Source organism: Enhydra lutris, unplaced genomic scaffold (assembly GCF_002288905.1).
Source record: "Enhydra lutris kenyoni isolate GAN:26980312 unplaced genomic scaffold, ASM228890v2 scaffoldscaffold3, whole genome shotgun sequence".
Taxonomy (NCBI): Eukaryota; Metazoa; Chordata; class Mammalia; order Carnivora; family Mustelidae; genus Enhydra; species Enhydra lutris.
This window is the reverse complement of record NW_019154087.1, coordinates 66,402,945-66,424,459: the sequence shown is the minus strand read 5'-3', so window position 1 is coordinate 66,424,459 and position 21,515 is coordinate 66,402,945. Positions and strand designations below refer to the sequence as shown.

Below are 21,515 nucleotides of genomic sequence, written 5' to 3'. Positions count from 1 at the left end.
ATCACAAGTAGGCAGAGAGGCAGGCAGAGAGAGAGGAGGAACCAGACTGGTTTTTTGCATATGAAAGGTACCCTCCTGAATTCTTCATCACTGTTTTTTATTTTCTATTTCTTGCGTATCCATTTGTCTCTTTTTAGTAGTTTTCATTTCTTTGCTGAAATTCCCATCAGTTTATGCATGTTGGCCACCTTGTATGCTGGATCCTTTATTTATTTAAGATTGTATTTATTTATTTTTTTAAGATTTTATTTATTTATTTGACAGAAATCACAAGTAGTCAGCGGGGGTGGGGGGTGGGGGGAGAAGGCTCCCCGCCGAGCAGAGAGCCTGCCACGGGGCTGGATCCCAGGACCCCGGGATCATGTCCCAAGCCAAAGGCAGAGGCTTTAACCCACTGAGCCACCCAGGCGCCCCTGGATCCTTTAATGTACATATTGCCATTCATAGGTTCAGTCTGATTTTTTCTTCCTCTAATATCTGGGCTATTTCTGAGAGTCTGGTTTTTTTAACTGCTTTGTCTATGTTCGGTTACATTTTCTTGCTTCTTTGCATGCCTCATAATTTTTTGGTTGAAAGCCAGATATTGTAAGAGAACAGTAGAAAGAAAGTAAGTAATATTTATGACTGGGAAAGGATATGCCCTTTCTTCCGTGGGACTGCTAATGTGCAGGGCTGTCCCTTTAGTTGGCAGTTGAGCTGAGAACCTATGTTGTTACTTCATTTAGGTTCTGTTTCTCAAGGGTCCATGTGATTTGAGAACACCATCAGACCTTCTCTGGAGGTTTTTCTGCTCTGCCCCTCATACTTAACACACAGACCTCAGGGGATAGGGGTGGGTTTCAGCTCTGCTCTCCTATTTCCTTCTGAGCACTTGATGAAGTCCCATGGGAGGGAGTTGGAGGATGGGTTCAGATTCTTTGTGTCTCCGTTTTATAGGGATTTGAAACCATCACGCTCACCCACACTCTGCCTTTCAAACTCCAGTTCTACTGTTGCCCTCCTCTCTGCTGTCTTCCTCTTTGTCCTGTTGCTTCTCAAAGGATCAAAGTAGCTGTGTGTACATGTGTGTGTGTTTTCTCTTTAAGAAAGGGCTTGTTGCTGTCTGCATTTTAGTTCATTAGGTTTTGTTTTGTTTTGTTTTTGCATCTTCAGTTCTGCAGTCTTCGTTTGAACACTGATTTCATAGGTTCTCCACCCTTTTGTTGTTAGGAAAGAACTACGTTCTCTTACAACTTTCTGCGTTCTAAAGTAGCAGTTCTCTAATGATAAATGGTTTGAATTCACTTTTATTTATTTATTTTTTTTTTTAAAAGATTTTATTTATTTATTTATTTGACAGAGAGATCACAAGTAGACGGAGAGGCAGGCAGAGAGAGAGAGAGAGGGAAGCAGGCCTCCTGCTGAGCAGAGAGCCCGATGTGGGACTCGATCCCAGGACCCTGAGATCATGACCTGAGCCGAAGGCAGCGGCCTAACCCACTGAGCCACCCAGGCGCCCCTGAATTCACTTTTAGTAGAGGAAATAATCATACTTCTAACTGTATCAATGCTTACTTCCTCTATTTGAAACTTTTTTTTTTTTTTTTTTTGGTGGACAGAAGGAAGAAGTTATTATAAAGTTTTCACCCTTAGTAAAATCATGCACCTTGCTTTGATCATTTCTGGAAAAATGTAAGATTCATAGGTTGGTACTAAAAATTTTTCCCCCAGGAATCTTTGTAAGAAACTGATTATAACAGCTATGTTTCTGTAACTTTAGAAACTGTTTGGTTTGGCTTTGGCACTTTCCCCTTCTCATAGTAAAATTTAGTGCAGGACTTACAACATGCCAGTTGGTTTTTTCCTTTTCCTTTTCAACATTCGTCTTAGAAAAACATTAGAATATTCCTAATAGTTACCATTGTAAGTTTTGATAGCTGCTTCTTAGTTTGTTCTCTTAAATTCTCTATTTACAAAATCTCATTAATTGGCATCTCATAAATGTCTTGTGGATGTTTCTATTTCTTACATTTTCTTAATTTATAAGCTCATTGAGCTATCATATAGAATATAAGGAAAACAAAGGTCTTCCACATGCTTTGATTGAACTATAAAAAATGCAGTTGAAAGAATTAATAGATACGGGGTCAAATGTAGAATACAGATAATAGGTCTCTAGACTGCTTCTCATGTGTAGGCCTCCATAGTGCTCAGTAGTGCAGAGTGATGCATATTTTCTTAACGAGTGAAGGAAAAAAGATGAATTGCTGATTTAAGAACAAGAACTTGCTTAACCTAAGTGTTTTTCTTCAGATTTCAATTCTCTACCTTGTGCTCTACAGATAACAGTTATGGTTTTAACAAAAGAAAGATAGACTGTCTGGGCAAGTGGTGCTCTTTTCCCCTATTGGTTTTTTCTTTATGAAAATCACACTGTTCCTTTTGTATTTGCTAAGAATTAGTTTTGCTTACTGTGTGTGGTAAATTACTCAGAGCTTAGCACAATGCCTGGCACATATGAGGTGCTCAGATGTTAGTTTGGTTGAAATGAATTTTCTGATGAAGAAGAGAATGTTGTGTCCTCAGTGGACCACGTAGTACACGGTAGCAGTGATGTTACCGGAGCTTCTCCATATGAAGATGCAATTGGGAATACTCTAGCACACTAGAATTTTCTGTTCTTTGCTATCCATATATTCACTCTGTCGTTCTATGCATCCAGTAAATTTCATGAATAAAACGTGTCTTTATTTCAAAAACTAAGGAATTTTTATGGTTTGGTTTAACAGTGAGATGTTGTTAATATTGTAGTTTAAAATGTGTCCACTGTTTCCTAAAGTCTCATATTTGCAAAATGATTTCCTAGCAATTGATGAGTAAAAGAAACTTGAGAATTTAAAAATATTTAAAGCATGTTTTATTTTTTACTTTTCCTACACTAGTGTTTTAGAGGTGAAGGCTGAGCCATGGGGGATGAATGTGAGCCATCTCTGTGATAGGATGGGAACCCAGCTTTATGTAGTATTAGTGACTGATCCCTGTCTGTGATGTTACAAGTGTGAACTGTTCTGAACATGTGTACTGTGATAAATTAATTCTCAAAGGGCGAGTTGTTTTGAGTTACCGTGCGATTATTTGTCAAAATGCAAACAGGAATAGTCTCCTCTCCTTGTAGGTGACAGATTTCTATTTAATCTCTCATCTTTCAATGAGGGAGTTTGTTTTCTGCTGTATTCCATGAAGGGCTAGGTGGCTCACGTTTGAGTCATTGTGCTTGGAGACAAGGCATAGAATAATACTTCGGTTTTTATGCTGCATTGGGGTATTATGCAGAAGTACTCTGGTTATTTCACTGGCAGCCTGCAGTTTCTTTTTCCTCCCCTGCTTCCTGTGCGACCTGGAATTCTAGTTCACGACTCTTGACACTTTTCATCATTCAACACTTTTTTCTTGTGTTTCAAGTTACCAGAACCAGTCATCGTTTCTCTTATCCAACATCTCTATTTGCCTCTCTACATGAATATCCAGCCATCTATGTGTAGTAAATGTTATTTCCCCTCACATATGCATGGAGAATCTTAGGGGGAAACAAAAACAGTAAGTAGAAAACGTAGGAATCTCATCAGGCCTCTGTGTCTGTTTTTGTTTTTGTTTTTTAGGGTAAAGGTATTAAGTCCTTACGTGCTACAGTTGTTTTGACTTTCATGGAATCCCTTTACTATTTATTGTATTAAATATTTACTATTTATTTACTAGTTATTGATGAAACATTGTAATCGACCTGTCCTTCACTGTTGATTTTGTTGTTGGTGGTAGCGCCTAGAGCATAGAGAAGCAGCCTCCTATTTCCAAGTTCCTGCATATTTTCCTTCATCTGTGCCTTTCCAACTCATCCCCTCATTCTGCTAACAAGCCTCTGAAGCCAGCTCTTGCCTGTCTTCAGTCCATTTCCACCCAGCAGCTGAGTTCACATACACCTTCAATCGTGTTATTCCCCTACTAAAAACCTTTGGTGACATGTAGGATAAATCAAATCCTCTGCATAGCCAAGGATCCCTTTGTGACTGGACCCCCAGGCTGCTTCTGTAGCTTTCCCCTGTGCTCCTCTCCAGCTGGGTGGGAGGATAGTTGATGAAGCTGACCCAGCTCCTCCAAGGTATGTTCCTTCTCTTTTGCGTGCCTTCTCGGCTTAGGGGATAACTCTGGCCCTGGTTGCTCTGACATGGCCCATGTATCTTTAAGGCCTTAGGTTAAATGTCTCTTTCCCAAGGAAGCCTGACTTCCAGGGCTAGGTAAGATCTTTCTCTTTCTTAACCCCCTATAGCTCCTTGAATATTGAAATTTCCTCTGAGACTGGCAGCCGAATTAGCCACAGTCAAGTCTTCTTGACAACAATTGAACTCAGTCATGTCTTCTTGACAATTGAACATCATTGAAGTTGAACGCTTTTGTATTTGGGCATACATCTTCTGATGTCTTTATTACTCCCTCTTTTTCTCCTAGGTAGCTGACTTTTTGCAGGACTCCGTATAATTGTAATTAATAGATTATTTGTAATTTTTTTTTAACCTTCTTCTTTCTCTCGTTAGACAGTAAGCCCTTTGTGGGTGGGAGGCCCAGCTCAGGGCCTAGCCCATGGTAAGGTATTCGATAAATAATGCCCAGCACTCCTGGCACAAGATCTAAAGCATAGTAAGCACTCACTCGATGTTTATTGAACTGAATGTAGACTCTGTGTCTTTCTGTGATAGAAGTTGACTTGTTTGGCCTTCTGTCCCATTTTCTCTGCTTATTTTGCCATTCCTGGACTAGAGAAGCTGTCTGCTTTCTATTATGTATTTGCTACCATATCTCATTTTACATTTTATATTTTTGTTCCCTTAATTACATACTAAATGTTTGAATACGTCTCTGTTTTAGAGAGATATCTAGATATTTTTCCTTCTTGACAAGAATGGAGCATTCTTGCAGACGTGAGACCCCCATATGTAAATATTGTTTTATCACTTAAAGAATGTAAAGAAAAACATTCGTGCCATCTGAAGTTTTCCCTCACAATTTTAATTAACTCCCTTGAGCCCAGTGTGGGTTACTAAGAATAAGGGCCAAAATCTTCACGTCCCAGTCAAGGAACTTCTTGAAACAGACTGGTTGTCTGGGCATCTTGCCTTGATTCTTGCTCCAAAAAGATGCTGTGTGTAGTAGAGCGGGAGGAGGTGGGACCTTGGGTCTGTATTGTGTGGTGCCAAGGTGATGGAAAAGTGGAATCACGACAAAAAAGTGTCCGGTAGACAATTAAGAGTCATTTTGCTATTTAGGGGTGGGGGAATAGTGATGTTTTCCCCCCCTCCCCACCTACAAATTTCAGTCTGGAGAATATGGTTGTAGACAAGAACCTATCAGTTGTAGCTATAGTTACTTTGTAGTGAACCCTAAGCAGATAACTTCTCTTGTGCTGTATAAGGATCATGTGGGGAGAGAGCACAATGCCCATGTGAGTGAGGGTTGGGAAGACTACTTATTCACATTTGGCTCGTTGCTTTTGGAGGACTTTTTACTTTACAGTACTTTATAAAAATTGCAGTGATTATTGAATTACAGTTGATTATTACTGCTTGCTTTACTTGAAAAAGATTATCCATTAGTTAAAAGTGAGTTTTGAAATACTACCACAAGAGTGATAACTTTAAAAAGTATATTCCGTGTCCAACGGGAATTAATATTTACTTTTTGTTTCAGCCGTCTACTTTCATTTCTAGTTTTCTGTGTTTTGCCTTTTAATTCTTTGCCAGAAAAGTTCTTTTTGAATACTAATTCATGATATTTGAATCAAATATTCAAAATCTGTTTCATTCGAGAAACTGCCCCCAGGTGAAGAGGCGTTACCAATGGCTTTTCTACCTAGTTATTCCTTCCTGGTATAAAGAGTTTTTCTGGCTGAATCTTTGAACAAATTGAACTGAGAAAGATAATTTGGCCCAGAGGACCAACACAGGGCTCTAAAAAAATATGAAGGAAACACCAACTGGTGAACAGTCTGCCTTCTTGAACATAGAATTGGGATGGGGTGGAAAATGATTATTCTGGTTTTACACTCTCTCCGTGCCCGGGTAACACTAAGCATGTATCTCTTTTATAAATAAAATTTAGTCATCGCTAGCACTTCATACCCATTATGATGGCTACTTTAAAAAATAAAAGAGATAATAATGTAACAAGTGTTGGTGAGGCTGTGGAGAAATTGGAAACCTTATGCACTGCTGGTGGGAAGGCACAATAGCTCAGCTCCTATGGAAAAGGTGTGGCAGTTTCTGGAAAAATTAAAAACAGAATTACCATCGAGCCAGTGGGAGGCAAAATTATTTCTCCCTACCCACATAATACATCTGTACTCCAAATATGTGGGTTTTACCATACCCAGCAAGTCTCCAGTTCTCTGCAGAGACCGAATATCCTACAGCTTAACTGAATTTTGGCACTACCTCAAGTTAGTGAAGACGTTTCAGAGTAAGGGCTCGCTTGTACCTGTCTGCCCCCACCACCTCAGATGCTAGTCCAAGTCCAGGTTGTCGCCTGTGCTTTTGGCGATAAATTGGGGGTTTCATATCTTGGGTTTGATAATTTTCTAGAACAGCTCTCATAGAACTCGGGAAGACTGTTTACTTACTGCTGCCAATTTATGACGAAGGATTTTCTGATGGAAATAAATGAACAGCCAGATGAAGAGATACCTAAGGCAAGGTATAGGGGAAAGGGCTTGGAGCTTCCATGTCCTCTCTGGACAGGCTACCCTCCTAGTGCCTCCACGTTTTCACTACCCTGGAAGCTCTCTGATACTTGCAGTATTTTATAGAATCTTCACTGTGTAGATGGTTTAAATGGTTGATTGACTCATTGGCCATTGGTGATTGAACTCAATCTCCAGCACCTTCCCCCATCTGGGAGGGGCGTCGGGGGGTGGGGCTAAAAGTTCCAATCTCCTAGTCACACATTTCCCCTGGCAACCAGCCCCCATCCTGAAGCTCCCAGCTCTGTTATCTCATTAGTATATAAAATGACATTTATTTTGGAGATTCCAAGAGTATTAGGAGCTTTGTTCCAGGAAACAGAGTCAGAGACCAAATGCGTTATTTCTTATCATGTCACACCCAGTAATTCCACTTCTGGCTATATCCCTACAAGAACTGACAGGTGGGTCTTGAGAGATTTGTACATCTATGCTAAAAACAGCATCGCTTAGAATAGCCAAAAGGTAGAAGCAACCCAGGTGTCCATGGGCAAGTGAGTGGATAAGCAAAATACGCACAGTTCGCAGTGCATACGCACCAAGGAATATTACTCAGCCTTAGAAAGGAAGGAAATTCTGACACATGGTACAACATGGACGAAAATGGAGGATATCATAATAAGTGAAACAAGCAAGTTACAAAAAGGAAAACACGACATGATTCCACGTCTAAGGGTTACCTAGGAGTAACCCAGTTCATAGAGACAGAAAGTAGAAGGGAAGTGTGTCAGGGGCTGGGCAGGAAGGGAAAGGGGCGTGGTTTCACGGGTACAGAGTTTTAGTCTTACAAGATGAAGGGTTCTGGGGTTTGGATTCCTGTTAACGTGAGCATACTCAACACAGCTGCACTGTGCAGTTAAAAATGGTTAAGATGGTACATTGTACGTTATGTGTCTTCTGTCGCAATTAAACACTTACCCCTGCTTCCTCCCCACAGTAAAACATGAGAAGGTGGAAAAGAGGTTTGTTTTACCAGCTCCAGGCTCACCTGCCGCATTCCTGGTGTCTTTTAGGCCCGGTGCTGCTCTGACCATGCAGGCGTTCTCCGAAGAGGAACGGAAGCAGTGGTTGGAAGCTCTGGGTGGAAAAGAAGCTGTAAGAACCCTCACTGGCGGAATTGTAGTCCACATCCTTCAGCGATGACTTGTATTTCTTTTTATGGAGTTTTTGCTTTATGGTATTGGAAAAAAAGTTCCCCGCTGACGCTGGTGTTTTGAGTCCTCTTGAAAGCGTTCTGCGTTCCAGTCGTTTGGCTGGAGGTCGCAGCCACCCACGGAGGACCTGTGTGTCCCTAGATTTTACTTTTGATTTTTCTTGACTTTGCCACTCAGATTTGCTGTGTTTGAGGGAGTCGTGGAAATGCTCATTTTTTTTTTCCTTTCTTACCTGACGGTTCTTTGGGTGATGAATTCAATAAATTCTTGAGGTTCATTTTGATCTCAGTGGAGACAGAACAGTAAATATGAGGCAGTGAGCGACTGCTGTAGTTATTTTGCTTGATTTAACAGTTTCTGGTTCAGGCTCGTGGTTTAGGGTATGTAGGAGCAGGTAGCCTTAGTGAACGGGCCTCGTATGATTGGTGTGAAGAATCAATTAAAGGTCGTGATAGAGATCCAGAGGCACACGAACTCAGTCTGCTTGCGACTTCATTCAAGCACAGCTTTCGTTTCAGTGGACTGAGGCCTTTGGGAATTGAGAATTTGGCAGATCACCTATTGAACTGGAGACTCAGAATAATTATAGAAAACACCATAGAACCAATTTAAATAAACTCTGCTGAAAGTATTACAACTCTAAGTAAACTGCCAGTGCAGGTAATGAGGTGGGCTTAACTGGAAAGCATTTGTCATCTTAGCAGGGTTTAAAGAAAGGGAAAGAGCACCTTGCAACGTGAAAGAGGGGTCATATATAGGAGAAGGAGAGGTATCAGAATAGAAACTGGCAAAAGATAATGTTATCTGATGGTCACAGACATGTTGGTGGAAGTATAGGATATGGGGGCCGGGGAGCTGGACCACAGTGTGTGTGGCAGTCCAGGTTCAGTGTTTGAAAAATGAAAACCCAAAGTATATGTGTTAAAAATACATGCTATAAAGGAGAATATATCATGCTTGGGAAAACAAAAATGTAGTAATCCAATTTGCCTATTATTTTATTGTATTTGACCTACATTTAGCCTCCATCATTTTATTTATGTCTTGTCCTTGAAGTTTTTATCTAGGAATCAGGAATATTTACAGCATTTCTGGTTACTGAGATCCACAACACATTATACTGATCCTCTCTAGAAAGGCAATGCAGTAACTAGGACTTCTCTCCCCAGAGATTCAAGAAGTGCTTTGGAAAGTGACTTTGGGTAGCATAAAGATCACATGACTAAGTCTTTGAGAAATAAATCTGTTGTCAAAGGCAGTGTAACCTTGAAGACATATATAACCTCTCTTTTAGAGCACAGAAACAAGTAATTAATTTGAGATACACAGACAAAGGCAAATCTGCAGAAAGAAAATATTTAGCTATATATTTATGTGAGGACACTTAAAGTTGCATTTTTTTTTTTCAGGTGTTATATATGCCTTGCAAATAATGGGTCAGTGCTGAAGTTCTTAGAGGCAGCCTGGAATTAGCATCTAGCTATTTCAGATATAGTCATTTAAATTATGAGCAAGAGTCATCTCTTAAGGAAATACCAGATTTTAGTAACAGTGGTGAAAAAAATGAGCTTCATCTTATGGCTTAGAATGCAGCATTTCCTTTGTCATTCTGTACCTATAAGCCTGAGCATTTGAAATTTACGTAAACTTCCATGAGTTCCTAAAGAGTCATAGCCCCTTCATCTTAACTTTTGCTACTGTAAGAGATGAAGTTGACTCAGAGATACCCTTTATTGTTACTTATCTTAGTATTTGAGCACATTAGTATATAATTAACCAGTATTGATGTGGGGTTTTTTTTTGCATAGTCCTAGGTATGCCTACTTGAAGACTTTATATTGATGTGTTAAAAATACTGTTTTCCTTTTTTCTCTTTTACTAGCTGTTACACAGTTTTAATAGAGCCATCATCCCAAGACCAGAAGGAAGTAAGTGTTAATTCATGAAAAGGACCGTTTGTTCCCCTTTTTCATGAGTTCGTTCTTTTTCATTACTTATGTCAGACTGTTGCTGAGTGCTCTGTACCCTCTCTAAGCTAGTCCTCCAAATAATATATGGATTCTCTTTGACCTACTGGGGACCAACCCAGATTTGCCTGGATTGCTGTAATCCTCATTGGTCTTTTCCATCTCTGACATTTTTTTTTCTTCTCTTTCTCTACAAAACCCAAAATGCTTCCTCCACAACCCACTTTGTTATTTATTCTCATAGCTGTAAATAAACATGTAGCAATTTCAGGGATGCACCTTCCAGCTTCCTAAATTATAAGCTCCCATGGAGCTGTTCATCAGGTCCTGTTTGCAACCCCCTCACCCTGACCCTTGATATTTTTTTTATCCTTTAAGTCTGAGTATGGACTATGTAAGTAGCAAATCATTGCACTTTAGAAAATAACAGTAATCAAACAAATTCAGATATTCTAGGACATTGACCTTCACATGCATTGTATGAGCTTGAGGAACATACAGCCTAGCTCTGTGATCTTGATTTTTACAGGGATGAAACAAAAATATTATCACAGTTGTTGGATTCTTTGTAAATTTACTTTGGATATTTTTGGAGAAATTAAGGCTATGTTTATCACATGTGTACAGTTTGGAAACTTTATGTTCTCTAACACACAGTTTCAAAATTACCATGATATGTGTTTCATTTGAGCCAGTGCTTGAGTAAAAGACGTCTCGAGCCTACCATTGAAAATTGCCGGTTGTAAACCTACTTGAAGTGCTTTCTTACCCTCTTTCCCTCCCTCCCTCCCCGTCTTTCTCCTCTTCTTCTTTCCTTCTCCCATTCCTTATCTCCTTCCCCCCTTCCTTTCTGATATTTTTTTAAATAGAGAAATAAGAACATGCACTTTTTTGAAAAATAGTTTTGCTAAACATTTCATAAGATGTTGTGAAGAGTGGATCCTTAAACAGTAAACCACTGCTCAATTGTTCTCCTTAAAGTACTCTTCAACCTTAGCATTTAAACCTGCACAGTTTATATTCATGGATTGTTTGTGCTATCGCCTCTGAGAGACAAGCGTTTATATTAGTGTTCCCTCATTCTAAATTGACTCATGTATTCACTTCCCTGATTTCATTTTTGAAACAAGAAACATCTTCTATTAGGATACTCCAGTGTGCCAACCTAATCACAGGCAAGCATCTATATTAGAAAAAAAAAAAAAGAGGAAATTTTAAAAATAATTTTTTCTGCTACATGCATCATTTGTTTTAAATTCATTATGAAAATAATAAAATATTAAACACTTAGAACATGGCATGAAATGTGAAATTCTTTTTCAAGCTCATGGCCCAAATAATACCTTCTTTTCCTCCAAGTAATAATCTTAGAAGTGCTGAAAAATTTTTTTTAAAGATTTTATTTATTTGAGGGAGAGAGAGCCTGACCCTGGGGTGGGGAGGGGCAGAGGGAGAAGCAGGTTCCCTCGTAGGGCTCCACCTCAGGACCCTGAGGTCTTGACTTAAGCCGAAGTTAGCCACTTCACTAACTGAGCCACCTAGGTACCCCTAAAAATCTTTTTCTTTAGGTGTAAGAGAAAAAAAAAAAAAAGCTTTGTGTTATTTTTCTGTCAAGTACTTTACTTCACTTATATATAACTAAAAAAAAAAAAAAAAAAAAAATCCTAAGGTGGTGGTAGAATTGTGGCAAAATGTATCTTAACCTTTAGATAGATTCCCCCTAAAGATTTGTACCACATTCTTTCCCGCTGCTTAAAATAAGTTATATTTATTAATATAAAAATTATTTTATATTATAAATTTAAAAATTATTGGTAAGAGATGTCCTAATATTCCAATAAGTGCTTCTCTAAATATATGAAATTCTCATTTACATTATTTAAACAGGGAACACATGGCCTTTAGCTTTTTTTAATAGTGAAATAAAAATTAAATTGGGTTTAAATAATTTTTTCTATTTTTGTAAAGAAGAGAAACGTAAATAATTCATTGTGCCTTTAATATTTTATAACTGTATTTCTTTTAGGCGCACAATTGGATAAGATGGGATTCACAATTCTCAGAAAATGTATCAGTGCAGTTGAAACACGAGGTAACATGATTGAATCATTTTATTCATGAAAGGCTATAGGTATGTAAAATCTAAGAGTCATTGAAAATGCTTGTTGCATGGTTAAGTGTAGCATGGAATACAGCAATGCAAAATGTACATTCTGGCCATCAGAAATTGAGCTGTTCTTTTATCATGACAGGGTGGGATTTTCCTTTCTGTTTACATTTATATTTCTACCTCCCCCCGCCCCCATGGATACTTGAAATCAGAGCTGAAATGAGCAGCATTTCAAGAATCAGCAGTGTTGGACAGCCAATCTGAATCACTTTTTGTTCACTATTAAGATAGTCTCATCTTCCACTGTCTTATTGGCCTCCTAAAAGGTCTCTTTCATTGAGGTGTCCTTTACATGAAAAAGAATTCACGGACTTTGTAGAAATTGGTGACTTTTGACAAATGTACTGTTGTGTACCTGCCACAACACAGAAGTAACAATCATAGAAGAACAATCTAGCTTTCCTCCCCTCCCCCATTCCTTTGTGCCCCTTTGTAGTCAATCCCCACTGCTTGCTGGGCCCTTGGCAACCACTGAACTGCTTTCTGTCACTTTAGTTCTTCCTTTTTAAAATTTGTATTTCATATATAATATAAATATAAATTTATAATTTATATTACATTTGTATTTCATATAAATGGAATCATAATGTATAGTCTTTTGTCTATAGCATAATGCTTTTGAGACTTACCTCTTTGGGTGTATCCCTAGCTCCTCTCTTTTTATTGCTAGGCATGATTTCATTACGTGGGTCTACCATAATTTGTTCACTCATTTGACCATTGATAAATACTTGGATTCCTTCCATTTTAAATTTAAGGAACACTATTCCCTCCCCTTACCAGAAAATTTCTCTTTATAGTCCCTCAAAAAACAGGGCCCTTGCACTTTGCAGGCATGGTAGCAGACCTCGAAGGAACGAAATATTGAACATTACAAAATAGGCTCCTTCTGGAGGTCGAGTTTCTCTTTGTTTAGAGACCTAGTGAAGTATGGATAAATGGATATTTAATTCACTCTCACATATTGCATATCCCAGTCCTGCCTTGGCTGACTCTGTGGGTTGAGGCATTGCTTTTATACTTTCTTTCAAAACAAGGTCTTTGTGGTGAAGCCAGGTGCCTGCCATGTCTGAAATGAGAGTGTCAGAGGACAGAAGAAGACCAACCGCTTTATGATTTGGGGGTTTGTCCATCAATAGTAAAAGCCCAAGCCACAGATTGCCTTTTCTCCTGTGCTCTCTTAGAGTGGCAATTTGAGCTGGAACAGATTTTCCTTCATTTCAGCCTGCCCTCAAGTTGAGCTGACAGATTTCTTCATTTTCCTAGTGCTTCACACATTTCCAAAATTTAGATAAAAATACTGTGATTTTCATATCTCTCACTTCATCATTCATGGTTCTCTTTCCTCTGAGTTCCTGAAGTGAAGCACCTTAATTGTATCACTTGTGTGCTTATTATTTTGATAAATTATGTTCCTTCCCCAAAGGATATGTTTTATACATACTGGCTTCTGCCTGAACTGATTAAAATCTACCTTGAATGCTTTCTGATTGGTAGGTGTGGCTTTATGGAGTGTTATATATGTCGAATGGAATATATACATACTAGAATCTGTACTGAATATGTTTTTTTTGTAAATTTATGATTATTGGATTTTTTAGCAGAAGAATGAGTCTACACAATTTTTTTTTAAAGATTTTATTTATTTGAGAGAGAGAGTGTGGAGGGCGGGCAGAGGGACAGACAGACTCCCCATTGAGCAGGAAGCCCAACTCAGGGCTCAATCCCAGGACCCTGAGATCATTACCTGAGCCGAAGGCAGACACTTAGCGGGCTGAGCCACCCAGGCGCCCCAAGTTTACACAATTTAAGTTAGATTTTCTCACTTAAAAATAACAAAGAGTGTATGTTTTTCTTTTTCAAATCTTTTGTTCTTAAAGGTCTTCCATTACTGAATGGAGTCTTTTGCTTTTAATGGAATATAATACTAATAACAATGTTAGAAGAATCAATGGTCAGATTATATTATTAAAGTGATGAGAAACATTGTAGAATCTTTGAGGCTTTTATCCTAAATTTTAAGTTCCTTCAAGGAATATTGCTCTTAATGATTTCCTCCAAATCAGTTATCATGGCTGTTGATTTTTTTTTTTTTTAATACTACAGGTATGGTTGCCTACTTTTTTTCATCAGAATAAAGTAGCTATCTATGTCCTGTAATAAGAAGCACACAAGTCCCCATGGCTTAAAACAGCAAGACTTACTTCTCACTCAAGCATGGGTAGGAGGGCTTTGTGCATCACCAGTACCTTGGCTTATGGGTTCCTGGTTGCCTTTGCAAACCAATCAAATTAAAGTTTCCTGGTTGCTGTGCCAGAGGGAAATGGTTCTGGAGGGTTTTGGGCCAGCAAGTAGAATGGTTTGGCCTTCAAGCTAGTTACATTTGCTTACAGCTAATTGGCCAATAGAAGCCTTATGGCCCCACTCGACCCCAAAGAGTTTGGGCTGAACTAACTCTCCGGAGGAGACTCTGGAAAACACACAGAGAGCTGGAAATATTTGGTGAATAGCATTAATGACAACTGTGTATTTTGTGGACCTACATGCCTAAAGATCAGGGGCATTTAATGATATCTGACTGAAAAATTATTTCTAATCACTGCTTTTAGTGTTTTAAACATGACTATCATTGTCTGAAAACTACCATTTCATGTATTTGGATTAAAACCATTCGTGTGCCTTTTTCCCTAATATGTTCTTATAAAAATGACTTTTGGCACTTTAATTACTATCAACCTTAATTGTGACATCACTGAAATATTTGGAAAGCATCAAATAAATGTCTAAAATCTACTGTGGTCCTCAGTATCCCAAGAAGAGGTAACATTTTTAGTGTACTAGCATATTTTTGACAACATATATAATATATATGACACTAAGATAATATATAGACACTAACATGATACCAATACATGACACTAATATGTAATCTCTGTAGACATGAACAATATATACTGTCATATACAGATGCTCACATCTTGATCTGAGTGGGACTTTTTAGCAGTTACTCTGCTTTTGAGATAAGAAGAAACTTGTTTCACTATAATATCAGCCTCAGTTAACAAATCATACTCATCATTTCCATAGAGTTGTTTGCTCATGAAGTTTGGGGGTATGTGGGAGTCAGATTACCTGATCTTTCAGCCATTTACTAAATATTTGTAAATGCTTTGTATTGGCTCTTCATGGATTCAGACCAACTGACTACTGCTAGGAAATTACTGCTTATGTATACCATACTTATGTATATACTGCTTATGTATACTTATGTATTACTGCTTATGTATACCAAGCTGAAGGCCTTCCTAAAGCCATGATCCCCAAATATTGCTGCACATTGGAATCATCTGGGCTCCTCAAAAAATATGACGTCTCACCCCACTCCCCCACCCCGCCTTATCAGTCTGACTTCATTGTTATGTAGTATGAACTGGGAAGTGGGATTTAAAAAAAAGTTCTACTATGTAGCAAGGTTTGGGAGCCACTGTCTTAATGGAAGGGTTGCTTGTGTGTTGGAGAAATGGGGTGTGCGATTATTATCTTTATGGTTATAGTATCCTGCCATGTGGGGAGCTTTTCTTTTAACTTCTTCTTAAAAATAACCCAGCCTAAATCCAAACAAACAGTGAAAACAGAAAAGTTTTGAAAAAATAGGGCAGTGTTCTTTTCCTTCCCTCAGTTAACAGGTGACCTATCACAGTTAAATCCTAGATCTAACATGAAGCCAGTCAGCTAACCAGTATTTACTTATTGAGCAGTCACAGTATATACATAGCTTTGTTCTAGTCCTTTAGGATACATATTAAAGGTTAGTTACATATGATACTGGATACATTAATAATAAACATAGAGATTTGTAATATAAATATACCACGCGATAAAATAAAAGTGTTAAGGTTTGCAAGAATTGAGAATTTGAATGCATATTGATAGATTGCAGTGTATTTGATGTTAATTGAGAACTGTGTTTTGGAATAGGTTTCCTTAGATTTAAAGAATTAGGAAGGTATATTTTGGCATTTAAAGACACCTCTGCAAAGATGTGGAGACAGAGTGTGACAGGAACAAGGCAAATTTGATTGGAAAGGAAGCATGAAGAAACAGCATAAAAGCAGGTACTCAAGCATTTGAATTTAATTGTAAAGGAACTGGTTAAGTCAGAGGGTGGTGAATAGCAGAGTAGGAGGCTTTAAGGTAAATTTGGAAACTAGTCTTGGTAGGAACCTGTGGGATGACTGAGTGCAAAGGAGCCCCAGAATTCTGCCTAGGTTGGAGGACCCGGCAGGGCAGGCAGCTGATTTGGGATGGGAGATTTGGCAGTGGGGTCAGATAGTATGGAGGCACCCAGTGATTTAGCAGATGAAGTAGGGGTCACATTTCGTACTTGGTCATAAGTAGAGGATCAGAGTTCTGCAAGGCATTTCACCTTCAGATTTTAGTTTGGAAAACAGGATATCAGGGAAACTTCAGGGTCCATGACAGACTTGTCATGTATCAAAATCACCAATGGTGCTTCTTGAAAATGCAGATTCCTGGGCTCAGTCAGTTGCATTGAACCATAATCACTGGTAGCTGGGCCTCTGCTGTAGAGAATGTAAGTTCTAATAAGAACAATTGAAGGGAAATAGGAATTTTCTCACCTTCTGCTTTTAGGAGGTAGGTAGATGAAGCCATGATGGTTTCCTGAGAGAGTAGAGTTTTTGAGGGCCCTGGGTCATCAATCCATGTAGCTTTGGGGATTATGAGTGTGAGTCTAGCAGATGTAGGGTAGAATCTCCATCCTAAACTGTGCAGTTGAGAGAAGAAATAAGAAAATGGCTCAAAGTGGCCAAGTCTCAGTCAGAAGCCAATGGCATTTCAGATTTCCAGCATGTTGTAGATGGATCCAAGGCAAATTCTGACATGTTCATAGTGCCTGCTGTTCACTGATCCTGTGCTTCCCTCCAGCCCCTTTACCTGCCTAGTTTCTGGTGCCCTGTAGTAGTTTGTTCCTTTGTGGGAAAACACCTGGTTATTCTCAAGCTGTTTTACACCACCTTTCCTCCATTGTGTCTAGGTTGAAAGCCATGTAGCCGCCACGTCTCTGCCATCTGATGATGGAGAATATGATGGGCTCATTTGCCCTGTCCCTACCCCCCACCCCACCCCCAGCCTCTGAATCATCACTGACTCAGGGCTTCCCCGGGGACTCAGCACATAAGCTGCATTCTGAAGGACAAGGGGAATTGGCCAGGTGCACAAGTGTGGGGTGTCGGGAAGGATTTTGGTGGGCGGGGTTGAAGTGTAGATGTTTGACAGAGCGTGATGCATCTGGGACCTGGGGGTCACGGGCGAGACCGGAGAAAGAGAGGCGCTTGGATTGCTCTGCAGAAGGTATGCACCTCTGTTGGCTGGTAAGAGTGGTCAGGTTTACACTCTAAAATGATGCAATAAGGTAGGCATTTTGGAAAGATTCTTAACCCTTCGGACCCTTAGTCTCTAGAAGAATGTGACTAGGAAGTTCATTCACACTGTCTACCCACACCCACATTTGTGAGGATTAGAGCTAATTTTTGTACATAGTAGATATTCATTAAGTATGTTTTAATGTTTTCCATTCTCCCTTAAAGAACTTTCCTCATGAAAAGGAAGTTCCTCATTTGGCACTTATATTGTCTGATATTATTAATTGTATTTGATCTATTTATTTTGTTTCTGGAACTTTATGGTTTCCTTGGAGTGAAAAAAAAAATCTTGTTTTTTGCTTGCCTTTTCTCATCTCTGCATATAGTCTGTGTCTTACATACATAGAACTCAGTAAGCAGTTGTGTTTGCTTGAGTCTTCAGAGATTTAACTAATGCCACATCAGAAAATTATGTGTTCCAGCAGTTGGTAAAATTATTGGAAGGACTTTTTCTTCTATATGTGGTTAGAATTAGTACGTTTGAATAACATGTAGGATTGGTTTTCATTCCTTTGTGAATTTTTGTCAGCATCTCTTGGAATTACTGGTAATACTTTAGACATAGAAAGATACGTCACGTTATATGTTGAAGCATTTTATGATTTCAGAGCTTGGAGAGTAATTACACGACTTCCTTAAGTAAATTACTCCCATTCCTATGAAGGGACCAACTCCCACGACCAGTATGTTGACTTTCTCTGGAACTGCACGCCATCTAGTTTTTCAGGTGCGTGCATTCATTGTAAAATACACAAAAACAAAGTAAGACTCTTGCTTAAAAACTTCCTCTGGTTGCTGTTTTTTAAATAGTCATCATGATTTAAAACTAAATTTGTATGCTACTTTTGTTTATGAAGTTTCTCTTAAAAAAATCTTCCATATGTGAATAATTTGAATATTCACTTTAATTTCTAGAGTATGGCATTAAAATGTCGGTCTAGGCAAGCTGTCAGTTATCCAGTTCAGCACTGTAACAAGCTGTGAATTCATGGGGTAGAAGGAGAAAGCGCATCTAAGATGTGTCAGTCTTTGATTTGTCGTATGTAAAAGTGAATTTCTCTTTCTTTGAAAAACAGAGTTTTAGGTTTTTGGAAAATCTTTTTGAAGTCAGCCTGAGGGTTTTTCCACTTCCGGAGCACCCCTGGAATTGTCTGGGGTCTCGAGAATGGGCCTGGTAGAAGATGATGCTGTATAACTTCAGTATTAGTCTTTGTGGGAGGGAAAATGCCCAGAGTGAACTTGCAACATATTTTACCATGATTGCACATTAATCTTAAATTGCCAAGGGCAAATTATATGCAAAATGAAGAAAATAAAGAACAGCTGTCCCCAGAAAATTTACAGCAAGCAAACTTGAGTTTCTCGCTCACTGTCTCTTTTTTAATCATAATGGGTGTGAGATGGGAGTGGGTGGATAACAGAGGACAGTCTTATGTGGGAGGGAACCAGAGAGTCTTGTGGTGTCTGCAGAAATGCAAATGCAAAACTGAAATACTAAATTCAGGCGAGTCAGGATTATTCATTTTCTTAATTAGTAATCTTATTTAAGAACAAATAAGCTTCCAAAGCTATTAGTTTCTAAATGAGTGGTTGCATAAAGTTAATAGGGAAAAATGGTTAAACTGTCTTGCTACGGAGTAGGCGTGCTAGGTTCTCTGGGTTTGGTTCAGATCCTGAAGAGGTCTATGGCATATGATTGCAAGGCTGTCAACACTTTTAGCGTAGTCCTAAAGGGCATGAGCTCAAAGGTCAGTCTTGATTCAAATATCTTTCAGCACTTATTAGCTCTGCAACCATGGCAGGTTAGACTCCCTCTGACCTGGTTTTAGCATGTGTCACCTGGGATAATGGTGGCATCTCCTTTGCGGGCAGGTGGTGAGAATGAAAAAGGAACTTGGGACGTTGGCTCACATGGAGTGCTCTGTAAATCTGAGTTGCTTGTTTAGAGATATATCTGCGAATTGAGGCCAATCACAATTAAGTAGTTCCATTATTGATTCAAGACTCTGGGAGCACTGAGGGACTTAGTTTAGTTTACCTTTTTTTTTTTTTTTTTTAAATAGTAATTTACATAGGGAAATAAATCACTTGCGTTCACTTTAGTAATTTTATGTGGTGCTTGTAACAAGCAGTAACAGTAACTGCTTTGGCTTTCAATCTTCTGTTCTTAGGGTCTTGTGGACCCTTGAGTGAGAAGGTGGCTGGGAGGCAGTGAAGAAAGGAAGGAGCCTCAGGAAGAAGACCATGGCTTTTAGATTACCTCAGGCTCCCCCCTTCCCCACCCGCTCCCCTTAAAAGAGAGAGTGCCCAGAGTTGGCCAAAATTGGTTTAGTCCCTGATGTCGCAGCTGCTCTGAGGTGGAGAGACAGATGGCAGCAGCGAGACACCTTTAGGGCTTTCCTGATGTTCTGCTCTCTGTAGAGAAGGGAGGAAACAGAGTCTTTCAAAAAATAATAGCCAACTTCTGCCTTGAGTTTGAGTCTCTTTTCTGATACATGTAAGTAAAATATTTTGATGACTTAAGCTTAAGCTGCATGAGTGAGTTTGAAAATAAAATGCATTTATTTTTTATTTAGCTGTTTCATCCATTCCAGCTTATTTGATACTTCTGTATTCCTGGGCATGCACCTGTTAGATGGGATTCTTTTGGGGTGTTTCCTACAGGAAAAATATTGGAAGAGAAAAATGGTGGTGATATGCTTCCTTTTCTTTTCTTTTCTTTTTTTTTTTTTTTTTTTAAGATTTTATTTATTTGCCAGACAGAGATCACAAGTAGGCAGAGAGGCAGGCAGAGAGAGAGGAAGGGAAGCAGGCTCCCTGCTGAGCAGAGAGCCCGATGCGGGGCTCGATCCCAGGACCCTGAGATCATGACCCGAGCCGAAGGCAGAGGCTTTAACCCACTGAGCCACCCAGGCGCCCCTATGCTTCCTTTTCTTAAAGATTATCTTCAATCTAGTTTCAAGGCAGTGAAGGCCCTGATTTTATGCTTTCACGTGAATAAGTTATTTTGCAGTTTCATGGATGCTAGTAGAAAGCTCAAGACTTCTGGATGAAGGATAGTTTATCACTCTCAGTAGCCAGAGTAGTAAATTTTGTGTTGGTCCCTGATTCCCAAGGGCACTGTGGAGAGGGTCATATTATAAGAGCAAAAAGCCTCTGAACTTGGGAAACTTGAGTCTTTTATTATGGCCATTATTTATATGGCCATTTATATTTATATGGCCATTATTAAGCATGCCTGCCCTTTGTTCTAGATGGAGACACTATCTCTATTTTCCAAGGTTGCAGGCAAACCTGTTCTTTGTTCCAGAGGGAGATGGTGGAACAGATGGTGTTCACCTGCCTTGGGGTATTGCTGGCAGAGGGGGTGGATGGGTATGATGTGAAAAGATGCTTTGTGAACAGTCGAGGCCAGAGTGTGGCAGATCCCAAGGGCTGTGCTGCATGCTTGCCTTGGCTCTGTAGGCAGTGGTGAGATGTTGACAGATTTGAGCGGGAGTGTGTTCACATCTTTCAATGGGAGGAAGTAGATTTAATGGGGGCCAGCTGGGATGGAGGGGATGGCAGTCAGGATGCCTGGTTGGATTTTAGAAATAATCCACAAAAGAGCTGATGGAGGTTTAAATGAGGGCGTCGGCCATGGAAAGAAGGATGGATAGGATGAGAGACTTTGCAGAAAAACAAAATCTGATGACATGTTGGCTGTAGAAGGTAGGGAAAAGGGAAGGTAAACTGTAAGCTTTCCAGCCAAGGTAGGTGGAAGACACGTTTAGCCAAGACAGAGAATGCAGGAGGAGCAGTAGGTTTGAGAGGAATAAAGGGATTGGGATTGGTTTCTGGTACAAATTCAAGATGCCTGTGATATTTCTGTCAGAAATAAAATGAAGGTGACAGAAGAGACAGTGGGCATGATTTTCAGAGAGGTGAAGCTTTGAGTGTCATAAAGTCATGCCAGGTGGATGGTGAGGGAAGAAGATAAGGGAGCAAAAAGCAGAATCTTTGGGGGGAATCTTT

The 21,515-nt window shown here is 39.4% G+C and overlaps 1 protein-coding gene across 1 annotated transcript in view; it reads left to right on the top strand.

Moving 5' to 3' along the window:
- Positions 1-21,515, top strand: part of LOC111154278 (Rho GTPase activating protein 10) — a 317,626-nt gene that overhangs the window by 154,736 nt on the left and 141,375 nt on the right. The window contains exons 11-13 of the mRNA XM_022513786.1: positions 7,780-7,861; positions 9,803-9,848; positions 11,914-11,979. Of these exons, the coding sequence (XP_022369494.1) occupies positions 7,780-7,861; positions 9,803-9,848; positions 11,914-11,979 (194 nt within the window). The remainder of the gene's footprint in view (positions 1-7,779; positions 7,862-9,802; positions 9,849-11,913; positions 11,980-21,515) is intronic.